Source organism: Podarcis tiliguerta, assembly GCF_965153285.1.
Source record: "Podarcis tiliguerta genome assembly, chromosome: 1".
Lineage (NCBI taxonomy): Eukaryota > Metazoa > Chordata > Lepidosauria > Squamata > Lacertidae > Podarcis > Podarcis tiliguerta.
Window position 1 is genome coordinate 91,858,611 of NC_139534.1, and position 23,651 is coordinate 91,882,261.

At 42.0% G+C, this 23,651-nt stretch overlaps 2 protein-coding genes and 1 long non-coding RNA gene across 4 annotated transcripts in view; 2 read left to right on the top strand and 1 right to left on the bottom strand.

Moving 5' to 3' along the window:
• Positions 1 to 5,795, top strand: part of LOC310681902 (cytosolic phospholipase A2 epsilon-like) — a 40,954-nt gene extending 35,159 nt beyond the window's left edge. For both annotated transcript variants that reach the window (XM_083449940.1, XM_083449941.1), the window contains 4 exons: positions 876 to 1,061; positions 1,385 to 1,551; positions 4,037 to 4,217; positions 5,069 to 5,795. In XM_083449940.1, the coding sequence (XP_083306066.1) occupies positions 876 to 1,061; positions 1,385 to 1,551; positions 4,037 to 4,217; positions 5,069 to 5,283 (749 nt within the window). In that variant the 3' untranslated portion in view covers positions 5,284 to 5,795. The remainder of the gene's footprint in view (positions 1 to 875; positions 1,062 to 1,384; positions 1,552 to 4,036; positions 4,218 to 5,068) is intronic.
• Positions 5,796 to 9,880: 4,085 nt separating this feature from the next.
• Positions 9,881 to 13,575, bottom strand: LOC310682559. Its single transcript, XR_014513993.1, has 2 exons — positions 13,485 to 13,575; positions 9,881 to 10,080 (listed from the first exon to the last, which is right to left on the bottom strand). It is a non-coding gene; the product is annotated as an uncharacterized lncRNA (long non-coding RNA).
• EHD4 (EH domain containing 4) overlaps positions 13,401 to 23,651 on the top strand; it is a 38,579-nt gene continuing 28,328 nt past the window's right edge. Inside the window, exons 1-2 of the mRNA XM_083450516.1 lie at positions 13,401 to 13,984; positions 22,108 to 22,284. Coding sequence (XP_083306642.1) covers positions 13,752 to 13,984; positions 22,108 to 22,284 — 410 coding nt within the window. The 5' untranslated portion in view covers positions 13,401 to 13,751. The remainder of the gene's footprint in view (positions 13,985 to 22,107; positions 22,285 to 23,651) is intronic.

Below are 23,651 nucleotides of genomic sequence, written 5' to 3' on the forward strand. Positions count from 1 at the left end.
ACAGCTTTTTGTTGCATCTTGTATCGCTGCTGCTTGTTGTTATGATAGCATTTTAAATATTTTAGTGGTGTTATTCTGTTTTTATTGCGGTGGTTCCAAAACACAAGTTTGCAACAAAGTGTAAACCCTGTATGGTGCCTGTGTTAGCAAAGACATGTTTTTTTAATCAGGTACACTTTAAACAGAATAGTTTTTCTTTTTTTAAATAAAGTATGACAGTGGTAACAGGGACATATTGGTAAAGTATGACTTTGATTTTCTAAGTAAAAGGAACTAAGGACTCAAAACCTCATTTAAAAAACAGTTTACCCTATTGGTACCCAACACTGACAATTAGCACAAGGGTGGGGGCACAAGTGAGTATTATACTGACTGGATGAGCTTAGAGTGGAATACTACCAACAAAGGTGTTTCCCAATGTTTGCTTCCTGCAGCAGTGATAACACTTTTGAGCTTAACTCCTGCAAATCAGATAGGGTTTGGGCTGGATCTCATGGCTATCGCTGCTAGTCCAAATGGCTAGTAAATGCTGGCCCTACACAGCAGTGCAGGTTATATCAACAACAGATGACACCTATGACATATGTTGGTGCAGAACAGAGCTGGTGTAACAGCTGGCTACCTACATGATGCAGGCAGATGAAATGTTGCACATAATCACATTAAGAAACCATATATGAAGCAGACCATATATAAGCAGACCAGCTTTGGAACAGTATTTTGGAGTTTTAGGTAGATTTGAGACAAAACCAAACTTGTAGAAAGCCAAGATGGTATGGGGAAATGAAGCACTGTAAATTCCAAGGATCTCATAGCATGGTTACTATTTTCTAACATAGAAAAAAAATGCATTTCATATGTTGTTCCTTCTACAGAGGAGTGTCCTTGGCATCCGTCAACAGATAAACTCCCTACCCGTATGCAGTATCCTCCGGACAGCCTTGCTAATGCTTTTCAAAATGTCATTATGTGGCGACCAGCAGTTTCGGTGGTCCCTAATTTTCTGAGAGGCTGCCCGATGCACAACGAATACCTAGAGAGCGAATTTTCAAAGTGGAAAGGTATAGCAAGAGCTCTTTTTTAAATGAAAGTTCCCTTAGGTTAGCTTGCTTGGCCAATACCTAAAACCTTCATATGGTAAGCAGGGAGTCTTTAAGGACTGACCATTTCTTCTTCTTCCAGAGGGGAAGGACTTCCTGGGTAGGCAACAGAAACTGTGTGCTCTACCCAGTTACTGAAAGACAGAAGTTCAGAGACTGGAAATGCACAGTCTCTTGAAATGTCATGAGTGGGGAGAACTATATTTTGAGTGCATTTTCTGTTTCTTTATGTTCCCTGTAGGAGCAGCACTGCCCGTTTCTGACCACAAATTCATTTCTTTCAGACTGTGATCTTGATACCTTTCCGAACCAGCTGACAGGAGCTGAAGATTACCTGTATCTGGTAGATAATGCATTTGCCTTTGAAAGCAGCTACCCGCCACTCATGAGGAAGGGAAGAAATGTGGATCTCATAATACACTTAAATTACAGCGCAGGATCACAAATAATGGTAAGTAATCTTGAGCACAGCTTCCCCCCGCCCCCCAACACAAATAATGGGAGTGTGCATAACTTATTTGCTTTTGACAGTCGGTTACTCATTTCTGTCCCTATCATACAAAGAGGAAGTTGATGCTCTGTACTCTGAGCCTTCTCTTCTGTTGAAATCATCTTCTTGCAGCTGTTTCCTCCTCTGCCATCAGCAATACCAGGGCTGTGAGAAGGGGAAACTGACAAATGCTGTCTTTCAAACGTCTTCCCTGTCAGATGGAAGAGAGATAAGATAAATATTCTGCTAGCTTTATTCACATTGCACCACGGCTTCTGTGAAAGCAGTTAGGTCCACCAAATCAGTTTTTTCTCTTCTAGACAAGTTCTGCTGCTTTTTGTTTGCATGTACACAAGACATATATTTGGAGGTCAGTTCTGAATACACAAATAAGGAGGTGACTTTTGTGTGTGAGCTGTTAAAAGCCTATGCACAGGATCTATGCACAGGATGTATAACCTAGCAAGGTTATGCTTAAAATTCTACAAGGAAGGCTCAAGCAGTATGTGGACCGAGAACTCCGAGAAGTGCAAGCTGGATTTAGAAGAGGCAGAGGAACCAGAGACCAAATTGCAAACATGCGCTGGATTATGGAGAAAGCTAGAGAGTTCCAGAAAGACATCTACTTCTGCTTCATTGACTATGCAAAAGCCTTTGACTCTGTCGACCACAGCAAACTATGGCAAGTTCTTAAAGAAATGGGAGTGCCTGATCACCTCATCTGTCTCCTGAGAAATCTCTATGTGGGACAAGAAGCTACAGTTAGAACTGGATATGGAACAACTGATTGGTTCAAAATTGGGAAAGGAGTACAACAAGGCTGTATATTGTCTCCCTGGTTATTTAACATATATGCAGAATTCATCATGCGAAAGGCTGGGCTGGATGAATCCCTAGCCGGAATTAAGATTGCTGGAAGAAATATCAACAACCTCAGATATGCAGATGACACAACCTTGATGGCAGAAAGTGAGGAGGAATTAAAGAACCTTTTATTGAGGGTGAAAGAAGAGAGCGCAAAATATGGTCTGAAGCTCAGCATCAAAAAAACGAAGATCATGGCCACTGGTCCCATCACCTCCTGGCAAATAGAAGGAGAAGAAATGGAGGCAGTGAGAGATTTTACTTTCTTGGGCTCCATGATCACTGCAGATGGTGACAGCAGCCACGAAATTAAGAGACGCCTGCTTCTTGGGAGGAAAGCAATGACCAACCTAGACAGCATCTTAAAAAGTAGAGACATCACCTTGCCAACAAAGGTCCGTATAGTAAAAGCTATGGTTTTCCCAGTAGTGATGTATGGAAGTAAGAGCTGGACCATAAAGAAGGCTGATCGCCGAAGAATTGATGCTTTTGAATTATGGTGCTGGAGGAGACTCTTGAGAGTCCCATGGACTGCAAGAAGATCAAACCTATCCATTCTGAAGGAAATCAGCCCTGAGTGCTCACTGGAAGGACAGATTGTGAAGCTGAGGCTCCAATACTTTGGCCACCTCATGAGAAGAGAAGACTCCCTGGAAAAGACCCTGATGTTGGGAAAGATTGAGGGCACAAGGAGAAGGGGACGACAGAGGACAAGATGGTTGGATAGTGTCTTCGAAGCTACAAACATGAGTCTGACCAAACTGCGGGTGGCAGTGGAAGACAGAAGTGCCTGGCGTGCTCTGGTCCATGGGGTCACAAAGAGTCGGACATGACTAAACAACTAAACAACAACACAGGATGTATGTTCTCAGTCCTGTTTGCAAGAACAGTGCCAGCCAAGTTTCCAGACCACACTGAGAAAAACTTCTTTCCTATTCTTTCTTTCAGTTGCAAAGAAAAGGCCTTTTGCTTTGATACTGCTGCTACCACTGGGACAACTGTGGATTGATTTATTTTATGAGATTTTTATAGCACTTTTTACCAAATGAAAGGTCCCAAAGCAATTAATCCCCTTGAAGACTTACTTTCTCAAGGGCTTTGGGGTGGGAGTTTCTTCTCTTGCCCTCAGCCCTCCTTTCTCCAACTCTTCCTCTTATTTACTCAGAACAGAGATGGAAGTTCTGGGAGTTGAGCAAGGTTGAACAAAACTGATATTAATGAGTGGGGTTCTTTAAGGTTTCCAATCACCCTACAAGCTGTTCACATAGTTAAGTTTGGGCAACTAAGGGCACCTTTCTCCCCAAAAAGAGATAGTTAACAATATAATTAGTTCGTTCTGCAGCATAATTTGCCTTCCACACAGCTGAGATAGAATCTCAAAGCCCTTTAATGGAGAATTTAAGATGACCTTCTGGTCACAGGTGAAGTGCAAACTCAGCAGTGTTCCATGTTGCTGGGATTGGGGAAACCAGAGATTAAAAAAAAAAAGTCTACGAATTAGACGTGTGCGAATGCACTTCCAGTCTATCAAGTAATGGCTCCACTATTAAAATCATGCTTGGATTTTATCCCCCTTACATAGCCTCTGAAAAAAGCCGCAGAGTATTTCTCAGAACAAGGAGTCCCATTCCCTCAAATTATACCAAAGGAAGATGGTGATCTGAAGGAATGCTACTTGGTGGGAGATCAAGAGGGCCCTGAAATTCCAATAGTGCTTCTTTTCCCCTTAGTGTGTGACACATTCAAAGAGTATAAAGCGCCTGGTAAGTCTGTACAAGTCTGATAATTTTTGCTTTTCATTACATTATGATCAATTCTGTTCTTTGACTAAGTTGGAAATCTAAGAGAGTTGTTTCAAAAGGAAAATGAAGAAGCAGGGGTAAGACATGCTTACTATTAAACAGAAGCAGTACACAATTCAGGATACACCCCCCCTTTCCCCACCAGTCATATTCTTTGCAACATTGGAGGTGACACTGGGCTGTGCATGTCCCAGATTACATGTGGCTTCATGTGCTCTTCTAAAAATACTGCCACCCCAAAAAGCTATCGAGTTTTTTTCTGCAGTTGTACTTGGGAGATGGGAGATGTCATAGGTCTTCTATGCCAGCATTTGGACCAAAGCATTGATTTTTGAGATAGCACAGTCAGATGGATGAAGTATTGTACTCAGACCTAAAGACCCAGTTTTAATTGAGTCCGGTCTCAGCCACACATTCTGAAAGAAGATTTGGGCACACTGCTTCTGTACTGAGGAGAAACTGAAATAAAGGGAAGAATAATTACACTCCAACAGAATGATTTTCCAAAAGAGACGCTTTAAAGTCTGTAATGCATTTTGCTGTACAAATTATTGAAGACAATAATAAGCCTTCCCTAGTTTCCTCACCAAGATGATATCTTTATTTCTTTCCGGGTTATTTCCCATGTACATATACCTCATGCATGAGAATTAACAATTTATATATCTGAAGAAGTGGACAAAAGTTTATGCTGAATTAAATCTGTTAGTCTTTACGATACCACAAGACTCTCTGTGGTGTTTGCTGCAACAAAAATCAGGCTATCCCTCTGAAATAAAACTACCTACTTATATATTGTTTTTAAATCTTAGGTGTGAAACGAAGCCCTGAGGAGATGGAAGATGGTGAAATTGGTGATCTTACCAGTTCCTTTGGTCCATATAATGTATATACTTTGCGGTATTCAGAAAAGGACTTCCAAAAGCTAGTAAAACTTTGTGAGTACAACATCCAAAATAACATAGATTTGATTTTCAAGACTTTGCGTATAGCTGTGGAACGGAAGAAGCAGCAGAAGAAGAGTTAACAATTTCAAAATCCATGGCAAGCCTTTTAGCGGAAAGAGAGCCTCAAACCTCTGACATTGTTCAGTACTAGGGAGCAATCGGCATTTCATTCCAGAAGGAAAAACAAAGAACTCAATCAAACAAATATTAAAGTCGCTGTTCAACCCCTTCAGGAGGAAATACTGGATATTAGAAATTATTAATGAATACTGTAAGTCATTCTACTTTTGTTCTTCATAGACAGTTCTGTGGCCGTACACTACATTATCATCTTGGAAGCTACTTTTAAGTGCTCTGAACAAATTATTGTAGAAATAGACTGTAAAACTTCTTTCTTACAGTGCTATTTATGCTCTACGTATCACTCCCTTTCCCAATGCATTTGAGGTGTTTTATGTATTGTTTCATGGTTTCTGTACAAATTATGTAAGAACAAGTGTTTTGCATAAAATTGTTTTGCTGAAATATGAGTAGTGCTAAATGATTTTTATTAAAACAAATAAAACTAGTTTCTGGTACCTATGCAACAGTATCACTCTGGAAAGGTCTCCATGTGCAGGAACAGGCAGTACTCATACTCTTCTATCTAAGAATCTTCATTGGATGAATCTGATTGGTCCTATGATTTGATAGGGAAGGAGGGAAAGCTGTTCAAAACTGTCGAAGAACATGGTGCTGATCATGTTTTGATGCTGGGGTGGTGGTGGTGAATCCTTACACAACAGTGTTTACACAACAGGATGATTGGGCAAAGATTCCTGGCTACTGGAATAAGGGTGATTTCTTCATATAAAGGTAAAGGTAAAGGACCCCTGGATGGTTAAGTCCAATCAAAGGAGACTATGGGGTTACAGCGCTAGTCTGGCTTTCAGGCCGAGGGAGCCAGCGTTTGTCAGCAGACAGCTTTCTGGGTCATGTGGCCAGCATGACTAAACCGCTTCTGGTGCAACAGGACACCATGATGGAAACCAGAGCACACGGAAACACCATTTACCTTCCCGCCACAGCGATACCTATTTATCTACTTGCACTGGTGTGCTTTTGAACTGCTAGCATGGCAGGTACTGGGACAGAGCAACTGGAGCTCACTCCATCACAGGGATTTGAACTGCCAACCTTCTGATCAGCAAGCCCAAGAGTCTCAGTGGTTTAGACCACAGCGCCACCTGCATCCCTATCCCATCCTCATTCTTTATATAGCACCCAGCGCAACATACAACCCCCACAAAAAAGTCTGTATCTACACACAGAGACTGAGAAAAAATAAAGATGAATGATTTTTATTTAAGAGAACTAGCCCCGGGTTTAATGCAGAGATTGCATGGCTAAAATTTATAACATAAAGGGTTTAGTTTTGCGCCTTCAGGAAATCATTTTCTGCATGCACAAAAGCTGCAAGCACATTTCATTAACTGAAGATCTTACCAGCTGGTGCACTAGTAGTTTTCAGAATGCACAAGATTTCAAATAAAAGAAAAGTAGATTTAATTCTACATGGGATGCCTTGTGCCCATCTTCAGAAACAGACTGAATCACTATTCAGAGTGTCAGTGTGGTGTAGTGGTTAAGAGCGGTAGTCTCGTAATCTGGGGAACCGGGTTCGCGTCTCCGCTCCTCCACATGCAGCTGCTGGGTGACCTTGGGCCAGTCACAGTCTCTCAGCCCCACTCACCGCACAGAGTGTTTGTTGTGGGGGAGGAAGGGAAAGGAGAATGTTAGCCGCTTTGAGACTCCTTAAAGGGAGTGAAAGGCGGGATATCAAATCCAAACTCCTCTTCTTCTTCTACTACTATTATTCAGCATTCATATTGCCAGTCCATACTGGATAGGGATGGGAATTGTACTGTACCAACAACAAACTTTTATGGTTTTTGTTGCAGGAAGATACATCAGCTCTTCCATTGTGGGAAGATGTCTGGGTTCTCGCAAGTAATAGATCTAAGATAGGATGGCAGGGCATACAAATCTTAGGTAACAAGGATCTCTTTTACACTATCAAATTATTAAGCATTAATATTAACATTTTTAGATTCAGTACCAGAGCAAGATGCCTAACATTTCACCTGCCAAATTGATAATTTTGGGGATATGCTGCAGTGTTACATTTATGAGATGTAAAGAACTGGTATTCAAAATGAATACAGATTCTGAGATGCCACCATAATTGCAAGCTGTTGTGGGAAACTTTCATATTCAGTGCTAATGCATCTAGCTACAAGCCTTGCAAGAACCCTACAATGCAGGGAAGGGGAACTTAGTGGCCTTCCAGCTGTTATTGGACTACAACAGCCAGCCAGCATAATCAATGGTCAGGGATAATGGAAATTACAGTCCAGCATCTCAACAACTACAGTTGCCCCTGCTGTAAGGTCAATTATTATTGTTATCCCACATTGTAGGTGTGTAGCTTGGGTACTTCATTAGAGACCCATGCTCTCTGAGGCTAGGAGTGCCTTTTACCAGCTTTGTCTGGTTTACCAGCTACAGATGTTCTTTTCCAGTGTAGTCCATGCACTGGAAACCTTGAGGCTGGATTACTGCAAGGTGCTCAGTGTGGGGCTGCAGAAGGCACCTGACACGTGACACCATTATTAAAAGATCCTTTAGCACCATCAGCTGTGTCTTGTGGAACCCTTTGCCAACAGGGATTCAGCAGGGGCCCTCTATTTCAACTTTGCTGAAAACTTTTCTATTCTGTCAGGCTTATGCAGGCAATTAACACATCTTTCCATAATAATCAGATCTGATTTTAAATTTTTCAAATGGTTTTCTTTATAACTGTTTTAAATCACCCTGATGGGTTTTTTTTATGAATAGTGGTATATAAAAATATTTTAATAACATGAATAAGTAAGGGGGGAGGTTTGAGATTGAGATTGACTTGAAAAGGCCACCTAGTTAATTCAGGGTAGAGGGAAAATTTAAACTAGGAACATCCTTGTGTGTAGCTCAGTCTCTTAGTCACCAATTCCTATCACTGAATGGTTGCAGTTGGTGAATGTACTATGACAAGCTGAGGACTTAACAGGAATTGCAGGGAAGGGCATGATTTAAGTTGCCCATTGTGCAATAGTATGAGATTCTGCTAAGTTCTAGGGTCTAGAGGACCCAACACCAAACCTGAGAATCTCAGCATTGCAATCCAGTTACTGTAAAGCACTGACTGCAGAGATTTGGGGTAAACTGAGCAGGAAGCTTTGGTGTGCATCCCCAAACTTACCGTAAGTTCACCAAGCCTTCCAGGATAATTCAAGAAGCTACTTGGGTCTTTGGAACCCTTGGAGGAGTTATTAATTAAGCAACTACGAATTGCTTTTCTTCCAATGCCAATTAATTTCTCTCACCCAGAATTCTTTTTTACTTCAATGTGGCCAATGCCTATTTTGAACTAAGAGAAGGGGTGAAAGCCTTATGGTATACATTTGCTAACCTAATACCCTTTTCCAGGGCACGATAAACGGTCACTCGCTTGATCAGGCTGATTATGTTCCAGCCCATGCTGTTTTTCCCTCTCCCTCCACTCCCAATCTCCCTGAACCCTCAACACTCCAGAAAACTCAGTCCTCAGGAGGTTGTTTCGTTTTAAATTAAAAACAAATATTATTCTAGGAAGACACAAGAGTTACCCACTCTGGAAGAATGGCAGATGAAAGTAATGGACTATATGGAACTGGCTGAAATGACCGGCAGAATCAGAGACCAGGGAGAAGAGACGGTGAAAGAAGATTGGAAAAAATTTAAAGATTATCTACAGAAATATTATAAGATCAATGAATGTTAGAATGACATCAGATTGAATGTAAAAGGTTATTAGTAAAAAGTTTTAAAATTAAAAGATTTAATATTTTAAGGTATAAGAAGATTAAGTTATATTAAGATATTAAAATTAAGACAAAAATTAATCAAGACAAAGGGAAGGGATTTGCTGATTAAATATATGATTTGGAATACAGGGAAGGGAGGTGTGGGGAAGTCGGAGAAATAAGTAAATGCAAGGAATATTATGAAGTTAAAATTGTTTTGTTTGTTTTTTTCTTTAGGATACATTTCGCTGTTTTGTGTTTGTGTAATTTTGTATTTTTTCTGGGGTTTTTTTCTTTTTTCTTTGGTTTTTTGTTGTTTTTCTCTTTGTTGTTTCATTTTTTATGTAAAACTTAATAAAATATTAATAAAAAAAAACAAAAACAAATATTATTCTAGATACCTGGGGCATCTCCAGACTGGTGGGGTTCCCCCAACCAGGTGTATTCTGCAACATGTTACTGATGCAATAATAAGCCATTAGCAGATTTATAGTTGACCATCCACACATCATTCTGCTTTACTAAGTTATGTGATGCTTCCCAAATGACTACACACTATTGCTACCCAGAAGGTCACTCTTGCTCTATGGCGCAACAAAGTCTGGGAAAACAAAACCGGCAGCATTTGTGGTATGAAAAGTTACAGGACTTCAAGCAGAAAGCTGTGGTGCATGCTCCAGAATGAAGCAGTAGGTCTGCACCAAAATCTTTGCAGGTGCAAACAGTACTGAGAGTGGGATCAAGGATAACCACTCTGTTTTACCATCTTGGTTGGTGACAGATAGAGAAATAATGAATGCACAAGAAAAAGGAGCACAAGAAAAAGGCTTCTGGATTGGGACTAGTAAACCCGTCCAAAAAAACGGGCAAAAACAGAGGAGGCAGCAATGGCTCCTTATTGAAAGTAGCCCTCTGTGTTTACTTTTCTCTCTTGGTAGCTCAACCGAGATAATTATTTATTGTTCATTCCTGTATTCCTCTCTTCCCTCCACAGGGCCCCAGGATGGCTAACCACTGCAAAATACAAACACAATAAAAACAATAGTTACGCTATCAGTAAAATATATTATGAATAATTAAAACGTAACACAATGAAAAATCAAACTGCTAGGCTCCTGTCCAATTTGTCCTAGCCTGGTAAAACAAATTACATTTTTAATTACGTCCATCTGGGAGAACCACCAATTTCGACCACAGAGTATGTTCCACAGATGTAGCCACCAAAAAGGCCCTGCTCCTTAATGGGACTGTAAACAGACTTCTCCCCACCCCCTGATTTTCATAGCCTAGAGGGAGCACACAGGCAGGGCCGGATTTAAGTTTGATGAGGCCCTTTATATGTCCAGCTGTCCTTTGTCAACAACAAATTGTCACTGTTTTTTTGTGTTGAATATATGCTATATAGTAATTTATGGACCTAATAGGTATCTAAAGACATGCAACCATTCCATGCAGAATGTAGGCACCGTATATATAGAAATGAGCAAACCAGTGATATTTTAGGGAGCAGGCTAGCAGGCAGGGCCCATTACATCACAGGATCCTACACAAAATACACCATTGCTGTATGTAGCTTTTGTTTTATTTGTTTTTTATCTTATATTTTGGAAATGTACATCTTTTTTTCCCTTTAATTTTTTTGGGGGGCCCCAGGAGAGTGGTCCGTATAGTAAAAGCTATGGTTTTCCCAGTAGTGATGTATGGAAGTGAGAGCTGGACCATAAAGAAGGCTGATCGCCGAAGAATTGACGCTTTTGAATTATGGTGCTGGAGGAAACTCTTGAGAGTCCCATGGACTGCAAGAAGATCCAACCTTTCCATTCTTAAGGAAATCAGCCCTGAGTGCTCACTGGGAGGACAGATTGTGAAGCTGAGGCTCCAATACTTTGGCCACCTCATGAGAAGAGAAGACTCCCTGGAAAAGACCCTGATGTTGGGAAAGATGGAGGGCATAAGGAGAAGGGGACAACAGAGGACGAGATGGTTGGATAGTGTTCTCGAAGCTACCAGCATGAGTTTGACTAAACTTCGGGAGGCAGTGGAAGACAGGAGTGCCTGGCGTGCTCTGGTCCATGGGGTCACGACAAGTCGGACACGACTAAACGACTAAACAACAACAAGAAGAGAGTGGGGCCCTAAGCTATAGATTGTTTAGCTTATACGTAAATCCGGCACTGCACACAGGCATCCAGGTGGGCAAAGACAGCTGCTCATGCAAACTACAGCAGCTGCCACCTCTCATTCACCTGTGCACTTCCCTTTGGGTGGCATAATGGTGGGAGCTGAGTGTAGGGAGCCCTCCACCTGGAGAAGCAGACAGCGAGCAAGTAAAGCCTTCCAGTGCAGGAAAGTACTGTACAGAGAGGGCAGGCAAGCAGTAGTAGTTGCCCCTTGTCACCATCACTGAGAATTGCCAGAGTTGTTGTTGTTTAGTCGTTCAGTCGTGTCCGACTCTTCGTGACCCCATGGACCAGAGCACGCCAGGCACTCCTGTCTTCCACTGCCACCCGCAGTTTGGTCACTCATGTTGGTAGCTTCGAGAACCCTGCCCAGCCATCTCGTCCTCTGTCGTCCCCTTCTCCTTGTGCCCTCCATCTTTCCCAACATCAGGGTCTTTTCCAGGGAGTCTTCTCTTCTCATGAGGTGGCCAAAGTATTGAAGCCTCAGCTTCACGATCTGTCCTTCCAGTGAGCACTCAGGGCTGATTTCCTTAAGAATGGATGCGTTTGATCTTCTTGCAGTCCATGGGACTCTCAAGAGTCTCCTCCAGCACCATAATTCGAAAGCGTCAATTCTTCGGCGATCAGCCTTCTTTATGGTCCAGCTTTCACTTCCATACATCACTACTGGGAAAACCATAGCTTTTACTATACGGACCTTTGTTGGCAAGGTGATGTCTCTACTTTTTAAAATGCTGTCTAGGTTTGTCATTGCTTTCCTCCCAAGAAGCAGGCGTCTCTTAATTTCGTGGCTGCTGTCACCATCTGCAGTGATCATGGAGCCCAAGAAAGTAAAATCTCTCACTGCCTCCATTTCCTCCCCTTCTATTTGCCAGGAGGTGATGGGACCAGTGGCCATGATCTTCGTTTTTTTGATGTTGAGCTTCAGACCATATTTTGGGCTCTCCTCTTTCACCCTCAATAAAAGGTTTTTTAATTCCTCCTCACTTTCTGCCATCAAGGTTGTGTCATCTGCATATCTGAGGTTGTTGATATTTCTTCCAGCAATCTTAATTCCGGCTAGGGATTCATCCAGCCCAGCCTTTCGCATGATGAATTCTGCATATAAGTTAAATAAGCAGGGAGACAATATACAGCCTTGTCGTACTCCTTTCCCAATTTTGAACCAATCAGTTGTTCCATATCCAGTTCTAACTGTAGCTTCTTGTCCCACATAGAGATTTCTCAGGAGACAGATGAGGTGATCAGGCACTCCCATTTCTTTAAGAACTTGCCATAGTTTGCTGTGGTCGACACAGTCAAAGGCTTTTGCATAGTCAATGAAGCAGAAGTAGATGCCTTTCTGGAACTCTCTAGCTTTCTCCATAATCCAGCGCATGTTTGCAATTTGGTCTCTGGTTCCTCTGCCTCTTCTAAATCCAGCTTGCACTTCTGGGAGTTCTCGGTCCACATACTGCTTGAGCCTTCCTTGAAGAATTTTAAGCATAACCTTGCTAGCGTGTGAAATGAGTGCAATTGTGCGGTAGTTGGAGCATTCTTTAGCACTGCCCTTCTTTGGGATTGGGATGTAGACTGACCTTCTCCAATCCTCTGGCCACTGCTGAGTTTTCCAAACTTGCTGGCAATTGCCAGAGACCAAGGTTCAAATCCCTAGTCAATCATGAAACTCACTGGTTGACCTTGGGGGCCAGCCACTGCCTCTCAGCTTAACCTACCTCACAGGGTTGTTGTGGGGATTAAATAAATAGGGGGGAGAGCCATGCACGGCACCTTGATCCCCTCCCCGATTGCCATGCCACCCAGAGAGTGAGCGCTGGAGAAGCCTGCCTTCTGTAGCAGCAACAACTATTATTATTATTATTATTATTATTATTATTATTATTATTATTATTAATTATTTATACCCTGCCCATCTGGGTATTCCATTCCACAGGGCAGGCGCCACCACCGAGAAGGCCCTCTGCCTGGTTCCCTGTAACCTCACATCTCACAGTGAGAGAACTGCCAGAAGGTTCTCAGAGTTGGACCTCAGTGTCGGGGCAGAACGATGGGGGGGGGTGGAGACGCTCCTTCAGGTATACTGGACTGAGGCTGTTTAGGGCTTTAAAGGTCAGCACCATCGCTCTGAATTGTGCTTGGAAACGTACTGGGAGCCCCTTGGCTTGCTCGCCTCTCCTTTCCAGTCAGCACAAGGGGGAACTGGGCTCATGGAGAGCAAGATCCCTATAGTAACCTCACCATAACGTGGAGCCAGGCCCCGCCCCTCGAAAGCAGCTCGGTTGGGTGACCGAGAGAAAACTGAGTCTGAGGTGCTTCCAGCCTCCGCCCCGCCGACCGAGAGAGGCCGGCGCAGAGCGAGGGCGGAAGGCACGGAAGCGGGGAGGAAGGGCGGGGCTCGCCGTCTGCCGGCTCGGCCTTCCAGTGCGGGCAGCGGCGAGGCGAGCGAGGTGGGTAGACGGCGGCTGCGTCCTATTACTATTACTACTGCTGCGAGAGGCGGTCGAGATGTTCAGCTGGATGAAGCAAGGCGGGCGCCACCGGCCCGGGGAAGGCGAGGACGTGGTGGAGACGGTGACGGGCGGCCTGAAGGAGCTTTACGCGAAGAAGCTGCTGCCGCTGGAGGAGCACTACCACTTCCACGAGTTCCACTCGCCCGCGCTGGAGCCCGCCGACTTCGAGAACAAGCCCATGGTGCTCCTCGTGGGCCAGTACAGCACCGGCAAGACCACCTTCATCCGGTAGGTACGGCGCGCGCGCGCGCTCGCCGCCTGGGGGAAACGCCTCCCGGCCTCGCCAGGCGGCGAAGGGCGCGTCACCTCAGGCGCGCACGTCTCCCTTCTGGCCCAAACTGGCCCATCTCCCTCTGTGAAGCCCCAGGCGCTTTCTGCCTCTTCTTCTCCTCCTCCTCCTCCTCCTCCTCCTCCTCCTTGTTATTAGTCTAAAGGTTGTGTGTGTGTGTGTGTGTGTGTGTACATGGAGGTCTTCTTATAAGGTCCGCCACATGCCTTGGCTGGGCTCCTGTGCCTGCAACCACAAGGGGAAATCTTTCAGCTGCTCGGTGTCTCCTTGACCTGCCTTTGGAAGTGCAGGAGGGGTGAGGCAACCCTCTTGTCATTTCTGAGCAAGTAACTCAGATATGACTAACTTCCAGGTCATTGCCCCACAGTCGTTTGAAAAAGTGACACCTGCCAAAGTTTGTTATATTGTCCTTTATATTTATAGCCTCTCTTTCCTCCAATGAGCTAAAGGTGGCCTTCGCCATCTGTCCTCACAACAACCCTGTAAAGTTGGTTATGGCGAAAGGAGGTGACTCGCCCAAGGAAACTCGAGAGGATTTTGTGGTCAAGTGGGAATTTAAACCTGGGCCTAGTTGAACCATTGCACCTTGCCTATTAGTTCCAATAATGATTAGCAAGTTTGGGTTGTAGGGGTTTGTTTTTGTTTGTTCCTTTGCTGTGTGGTCCACTTTTATCCATCCCTGTCATAAAAGTGGGGATAAATAAAGTTAGCACCCTGTGAATGGTGTTTTATAGCGGTATTTTTAATCTCTTCAGTGGTTGCTGAGCTCCTATGGAAGGAAGGGCAGGATGAAAATTCAGTAAACAATGATAACATCCTTGGATCAGTCATGATTTGGAAGGCATGGGGTTCTAAACCCCAATGTATGTATGCTGTTAACTATGATAGCAAATACTTGTGGCCATAAGATGTGGAGGTTTGGTGAATTTCAAAAGAAGGGTCTGTAGTAGCGAATGGTGATGGCACATAGGTGAACTTGAGAGGCAGTCCGCTCCCGTCATCACTGCCTTGTTGTGAATGTGTTGACGACTGTATCTGTGTGGATATGCCTCCCTTTTGGGTCAGTGTGTTGAACTAGGATAAGCTTCAGTGTTCTGTCTGTTCTATTGTTAGGGTATTGCTGGGTAACTACCATATTCTGTCTGTCTGAGTGAACAGCACAGGCCAGCCCACCAATATTTTTAATGCTTTGTAATCCAAGTATAATTCATCTTTCCAAATAACATGTAATGTTCCCATCCTGCAGACTAAGAGTTCAGGTTGAGAGTATATGGGCTGTACTAGCTCTTATTGCTAAACAGTGGCAGTACTTAATCCAGTCTGTGCCTCCTCACAAATTGGGCATCTTCCCTTGCCATCTATTATGTATTGTGGTGGGGGTTTTTTCCAGTAGTACGCTGAACTGGCTCTCTACTTTGATTCAGTTTGCATAGCAGAGCTGTACCTTTCTTTTTGTCATGACATCTAGGGATTCTGGAGCCAAACTAGTCCCTCTTCACAGATGCTTGCATACCAAATATTCCATAACAGCTGATGCTGTGTAATCTCTAATTTTCCTAGATATTAATCCTGTTAGTGCTCTCCCTTGCTGTAGTGAATATTCACTGCACACATTCCCTCTTCTTTAGTCCCACATAGCTCATTGGTTAGTACGCATGTGAGGGCTCTTTTTTGGTGCATGTGCATGGAAACTAGTCTACTGCACAAAAGTAGAATTCAGATACATTTTCTCTTCCAGCTTTGCTTCTGGCCCTGCCCACCAACAGTTTACAAGCTCTGGAAGGTTACACAGAAGGGATTGTTTCACATTGGCTGAAAAAGAGCCCCAATGTGTGTAATAACCAATGCAAGATACATTGTCATAGTTCAAGGACATATTCTAGCCAGGTAAATCCACTCAAGAAGGGTGTGAAATAGGGTCAGTGAGGGAGAATCTCAGAGGCTAGAGAAAGAGACCTGGAAGGTCACATTTGGTTCCCATGCTTGATTGAGGCTTCTCATCCCTTGGTTGGTACGTCAGAGTGTAGCCCTTTCAGCATTTTATCTTTCTGACATCTCATTGTCCAGTTATCCTGAGCTTTAATATTTACCTTCACAAAGTCAGTGCTACACCCCATAGGTAAATATCCCAGGAAGTTTTTCTTAATAGGCCTTAACTTGTAAAAAAAAAAAAATTCCACTTGCAAATGTCATCTAGAGGAGAAGATGTGTTAGTATTTTGTCTTGTGACAAGAGCACATGCATTACTAACAAATGATGTGGACTTTAGTCATGCCATTATAAATTAGTTAGGCTTTAAGGTACCACAAAACTTTCCAATTTTGCTTTCAATACCTAAGGGCAATTAGATGTAAAGACGTTGAAGGAAAGGGAGGTGGTTAAGGAAAATAGTGACCTTGAGGTTGTAGGTGCTGTTGTAATGGATACAATAAGGAATGCCTACTGCTGTGCAGAAGAGTGTACAATAAAGTGTCCTTTAAACCACATCTTTGAATTTCTTTACATTCCAAAGCTGTACAGTACACTTGCAGTAACAGCTTTCCTGACTTCAGACCACATATTTGATTCTGCCATTGTGTTTTTCTACTATAGCTGTGTTTTCTTCCTCAGTGTTTGCCTAGACAGCTTAGAAACAAATATCAAATTTTAATTCAAAACCCTAATAACTAGGTTATTTTACAGACGGAACTTAAAATTCATGTAGAACAATTAATTTTATTTCTGGGAAATTCCCTTCCTTCCTTTTTGCTTTTCCTTGTACAGGAAAAACACAACTGTATATGCAACAATGTGTATATGTTACATATTACATTGTATATGCATTATACTATACATTACTTAGTTGCATTCTTCTTTCATTTATCAACACACTGCTCAGACTTGTAACTTGTCTGAAATGTTCTCTTTAAATTATTGCAAAGGTAACTGTAGGCATTAATGGAATAAGATTTTGACCAAAGTATTACTTTTATTAACAATTTGCTTATAAGACATTTTTGAATTATATAGAATGCCAATTTGCCTTACTAGTTTGCAAACAAGTAGACATTTCTTTCATAAAGTGTTTTCTTTTTAACAGATATTCACATCAAACAAAAGTGCAATGTAATTTGTCTTTATTGCAAAGCTATACAAGTAACAGTTGTTCAGCTATCTAGTGCCACAGGATATATGTGAATATCTGGAAAATCTAGACACTCCACTCTATTCTCTTCTAAAAATGCTTTTTGGGTATTTTGACCATTTTTATTTGTTCACTTTTTCATGGTCAGCTCAGGTAAATGATACACAGAGCATGTAGCACCTGTTGTTTCTGAAAATGACTTAGATGGTTTGTATGTAGGTGGGGCATTGAACAACCAGTCAGCCTTCAAAACAACAAAAAAGCATTGTTCAGAAGCAGCAAACTCTTTAATGGCCAATTAGAAGCCTGGAGAAACAAAATTGTTCTAACCTGGCACCTGAAGGTCATCAGGTTATGCACCAGGTAACTGAGATTAAGAATCTGATATGCCACCACCAGAAATACCATATCCCTTGCAGTTGCTCACCTCTTCTCTCCTCACTCCCTGATTGTACAGAGAAAGGTTAGTTTGTGAACCAGACAGTACATGTGTGGGTTGATTGTGGCTATGCTTCTACCAGAAGGCATAATCACATATTTTCTGGTTTGTTGCATGCACTTTCCAGTTTATGGTATTTCTCCTCCGTGATTTCATGTACATAAAATGTGGAGAAATGAGTATGAAACAGTTTTCTCTCTTTGACCTTTTTAGTCTGATTGTGAGGCAGAACAGAGAGTGCCCACATTTCGCTGTACTGCTGAGATTTCATGCACTCCTTAACCTCCTCACTTTCTATTCCTCCTTACTGGTTTCAAATGCCATGTGTTTTATTATTACTCTTCAGCAAATCTAGTACCACAGGATTTGCTTCTCCCCCCTTTTTTTTTCTTTCTTGCTTGTAAGTAAAAAATAGATTTTAGCCTGGTAATTCAGGGTGGAGTGCTCATAACAGAGGAAAGAGATCAGCCCTGATGCTCTGCACTGCCCATCAGAACAATTTATGGATTCAACTCACCTCATCCTAGAAGCCCAGCAGTGCAAGTGAAGCATTTCCATATTGCTGAAGCAAGTATGCTTCAGACTGGTTGTGTTCAAATATTTTCCCTTCAGGATAACCTTTCCATAGTGGGCTGCGAACCTCTGCCTGCCTGCCTGTCTGTAATGGAACCTCTGTGTATTAGAAATGTTTTCATTGTGCAGCTTTTAATTATGAATAGGAAGATGACTGGTTAGCAACCTCTCTAGAGTGTAATGGATATGAGCAATATTTCTTATAGCTTAAAAGAGTTAGCACAAACAATAATTTAACAATTAAAATAAACCAAAGTACAAATGAAGTTAGCCTCAAGCCCTTTTGTTACATTAAGTTGTTTGTAACTAGCCATAAGAAATTCATTTCGGTCTATTGGCTCTCTTGCCCATGTTGACCACATTCAAACAAGCTTATGACACAAAATATGATAGCTTGAATCAGCTCTTCCTCTGCTTCCTGGTGACTTTTCAGCTGTCTTTCTTTTTTTATTCCTAAGGTTCTGTCTTCAGTTTCTCCTTCCCCTCCTAATTGTCACCAAGTTACCCCCCCATCCACACATCTTTCCCCCACCCCCTTCCCTCCCTTCCTCTTTTACAGCAGTCTATGTGCTTCCTTTCACTTGCCCTTTTATGACTTCCTAGGAGTAGGCATTCCATGATTGACTTATGTGGAGCACTGGTTGGGTTTAACTGGGCCTCTTCATTGTCCTGTGTGAACTAACATTCCACCTGGGACACACCATACCCTCTGCTGCAACTGAGCAAGTGCAGGAAGGCTTGTCTGGCATTACAGATTCTTCCCACTGTGGATTCCCCAACATTCCCCGGAGTGGAGTTTGAAAAGGACTTCTGCGATTACCACAGCAAGGACTCAAGGATAACTCTTAGCACTGCTCTAGTTTGAAGCTCAAATTGAACTGGGCTTCAGGAAAAATTGACTCCATTGAGCTGAAAGAGGATGGGGGTGAGAATGAAATGTGAGCAGAAGACAAAGAATCAATCTTCAGATATCCTCAGGATGTCTGTTGTGTGAACTACTCTACATTTTGCAGACTATCTTAAAATAGCCTTCCTGTATATCACTCTATGCCTTTGAACTTTTGCTCCCCTGATACCTACTGGCCACATAAATCCTTGCTTTTCCTGTGTTAATAGTATAACAGAGTGGAGTGGGGAAAATTCACTTTTGTCCACTTTTATTGTACTCTGCCTCTATTTTTATGAGCATTTTGCAAGTTGAGAAGGAAGATGGTAATGTGTGTGTGTGTGTGTGTGTGTGTGTGTGTGTGTCTACTTCTTAAGGCACTAGGTTCACAAACCTCTGACATGGAGCAATTTAGTTCAAGTTAGTAACAGTGCAGTCCTGTGCATATTTACTTGGAAGTAAGCCCTCCTGAGTTAAATGCTATTAAATGTGTTTAGGATTTCAGCCTGAAATGCTGTATCAGAGCACAGGTCTATATTGTCTAGCATTCTCTCCCCAACATTGGTTAGCCATATACCTTGGGAAGTACACAGGTAGCAGAACTGTTCACACATTACAAGTGAGAGATCAGCTGTTTCAAGTCCATGATGTTTTTGTTCGGTATCCTTGGTTTATCCTAAAACTTTTAATTAAAAAAGGGGGGGGGCGGACTAATGTTTATCATGCCATATGGTGGTTAATTAATCCCATAAAGTACTTACACGAGATGTAATGAAGGAACTGTTTCATATTCTGTATCCATTCCAAATATAGCATTCCTAACCATGTACATATTTATCTATATTTTATCTATGTTTATATATTTTTCTAAATGAAAAAAGGCCTGTCTTGCTCAGTCTTCTTCCACAGGGAAGATTGATTATTGATCATTATTATTATTATATCCCACCTTTCTTCCAATGACCTCAAAATGGCATAAATAGTTCTCCCCCCCACCCCATATTATTCTCACAGCAAACCTGTGAGGTAGGCTAAGAGACAGTGACTGACCCAAGGTCACCCAGTGGCGTTCATGGCTGAATGAGGATTTGAACCATGGTCTCCCAGGCCCTACCTAGCCTGACATATTGTAGAATAGAACACTGAGCACTACACAACACAGGCTCCAACCCCTAAATCATTTTAGTTGCCTTTTTCTGTACCATGTCTCTTAGAAATTTGTTGACCAGAACTCTTCACAGTGTTTTAAATATGGCTGCACTATGATGCGCCATGATACATGAAATTAAATATTCATTCCCTTTCCCAATATTTGAATTTGGCTTGTTGCTATAGCACCCAGAGCTGATGTCTTAGTGAATTGCCTATTCGCACAGATAGCATGTGAAACTGGTTGCAGTATGGTTGCCTAAATGTAGCAGGGAGGGTGGGCTGCTTTTTAAAATCAAGAACAAAGTTAATAGAGCACAATTACAAGGAGCTGAAGCTTTTCTTTTATTGACAGTGTGCAACAGAAATACAGAATTTCTGTCCTGCAACAATAAAGAATTCTTCGTAGCTTCTATCCGGCCTTTATTTCCCCCCTGTGTAAAGCAGGAAATTGATAACCCAATAAAATGTTGCTAGGTAATTGTTTATGGATGTAGGTAGTGGAAAAATAATTGTCACATGGTTTATTTGAGAGCATATTGGAAATAATGCTACTTGGCATGCCAGCTATAATTTAATTCATCTAGCTTTTATTGTGGCTGTCAAAGTCTGTTAATTTTTCATTTATGTTACTAAAATAAGTGAATTATATCATTCAGGGAAACACTGAACAAACATAGTGATTTTTACATGTTTTCTCTTTAGGACTGGCAACCTAGGCAACTGACTAGTCCAATATTGCTATTTGTCTGCCTATTAGTTGGCCATGGTCAAATGCTCCATAAGGCAAAAATGTTGCTATGGGGGTGACAGCCAAACTTTAAACATTTCACTATACAGTAGTGTCGCTTCTTAGCAAAGGCAGGAGAAAGAGTGGTTTGTCCCCTAACTGTGCAGCACTCAAGAGCAAACATAGCTGAATAGAAAATAAATATCTCCACTTCTTTAAAAAAAGTTTGTTATTACATATTGCGCAATTTAAGATTAGAAAAGACCATAGGAGATTAAGACTTGGTCTGGTAATCAGGTGAACAGGAAGAAGGGTATATTGATTGACTTGCATGGAGGTTAAAAATCAGTTTAATCTGCTGGTGTTTGAAGATTTGATCTGCAACCTGGTTGGATACAATTGCCTGATTCTGCTGTTTCAGGATAAAATCCAAGAGAAGAACTTGCTCAGTAAATTGCTTACATTTACAGAAATATTGCATGGCATTTATATGAGATAGAAGAATATCATGGAGTTGAATCCAATATAGTTATTGTGTGAGTGGAACAACTTTGGGATAAAAGGAGAAACAAACTTTTACTTGAGCAAAGGAACTTCCCCCCCCCCTCCACCCTCCAAATATCACTCCAAATCTTCTCCAGAGGGTTGTGGGTTCCCCCAGAACAGATGGGGTGTGTTCATGGCATGTGAGGGTAGGAAAGGAAGTTCTATTGCACGATTGTAAGTTTCATTCACACAATGAATAGTTCATAATAGTAATAGTTAATGAACTTGTTTCTGTAATCAGCCTAACTTTCAAACCTGATTGATTAAAGGGTTGTTGGCTCTTTTGTTCTTATACATAACCATTCTTTTACAAAAATTTGATCAACCAGCTAACTAACCAAATCTCTTTCATCTAGCCGTAGGGCCCAACCTTTTTTTTACTTCTGTACACTTCCTTAGATTTTATTTGCAGATAATGGTGAACTTACAAGCCTGCAGCAGACAGAAGTGGAAATATAGTGGGTGACTCAGTGATGGTGACAGTTGTAGAAATCCCCATTCAGGGAGAGTTGGCTACTGATCTCCCTACTTACTGTTAGAAGGGTTGCCCTTCATGTTTTATGTCTCAGTTTGTTGATTGTTTCAATTTTAGTATTCTTATTTCCCATTCCACAGGTATCTGTTGGAGCAGGATTTTCCAGGGATGAGGATTGGTCCAGAACCAACTACAGATTCCTTCATTGCTGTCATGTATGGAGACACTGAAGGGAGTGTTCCAGGGAATGCTCTTGTAGTAGACCCTAAAAAGCCGTTTCGCAAACTCAGCCGTTTTGGAAATGCATTCTTGAATAGGTAAGGAGTGGTGGGTGGGAGAACAATTCTTGATGCTGTGTGCAGACTTGTTTTGTTCTTGGGGTTGAATTGCACTCAATGAATACTCCCAAGATGGAGTGCTGGAGTACTGTAAGCATTCATTGTATGAGTTGCTTGTTGGCTGCAGCTATGAAGCTTTCTCCTCCCTCAAAGTATTGAATTCAATGATTTTAAAAACAAGAAAATCCAGAAATTACAAATTATTCGACATGATCTTAAATATGTGCCCAGCCCTCTTCCATTGATCAGATTGTCCCTGCTGTTTGCTATCTTGGGAGTAGAATATGTCTACATTCCTTAGTTTTGATTAAAATAATGGCAGGTGTGTGTCAATGGTGGACAGATGGCTGCATATTGTATATTTATTTATTTATTCCTTCACGATTTTTCTTTTCATTTGTCTCCTACCCCCATGGGAAATGTAGAAAATTAAGTGATCAAAATAGATGTGTGTTTTTTAACAAGAAAACTTCTTTCTGTGAGACTAAATTACATTATTAGAATTGCCATGATGCACATCTAATATTAATGCTTTTAAAGCAAAAGCTCACAAAATGAATGTCCTTGTAGAGCAGGGGTGGAGAATTGGATCCATATGACAGCCTGAATCCCTAATGCCTTCCTGCCCACCTATGGGCCAGCTTTCGACAGGTGGGTGGGACCAGCATATGATGTCAGGGGTGGGGCAGGCAGACATAGCTGTGGCAAAAGGCTTCACAAGGCCAGATTGGGATCCATCTCTGATTAGGCCTGCTGGCTGGGGGTTCTCCAGCACTGCCTTAGAGCCCTGTGTAAAGACCAACACAAAGTTTGGGTGCATGCTGAAATTAATGTGTGGGTTTTTCAGAAAACAATGAGACTTCTAAGTGTAAATAAGAATTGCAGTTTTATCTAGCCCCATGTAGTACTTTCAAGTACAATGTTTAAGGGGGACCAAATGCAAACTATATTAGTACTTAGGTTTCTTTAATGGGCACTCCTCGGATGTAACTGGGGCAAGACTGCTCCACATTATATCTGTACCATATTAGTAGTTGTCATTCTGTTGTTACTCTGCTGTATTCGCAGTACCCCTTGTAAGTTCTGAATGCACCCATTTAAGTGGTTGAAACAGCTTCCGAGTAGTGATTTCTGGAAGAGTTTGGAAGATCTTCAAGGATGATGACTCAAAACTTTCCAAATAGTAAATGAAAGTCTTTGAAAAATGAATAAATGAGCCAAGAAGAATGTTATTTGGGGGTGGGGGCCATAAACTACTTCTCTCTTGGCTGTGGATGAGCCTCACACTATGGAAAGAGCTGCGAAAATATTAGACCAACTCCCATAGCAATGACTCAGGCTTCGCA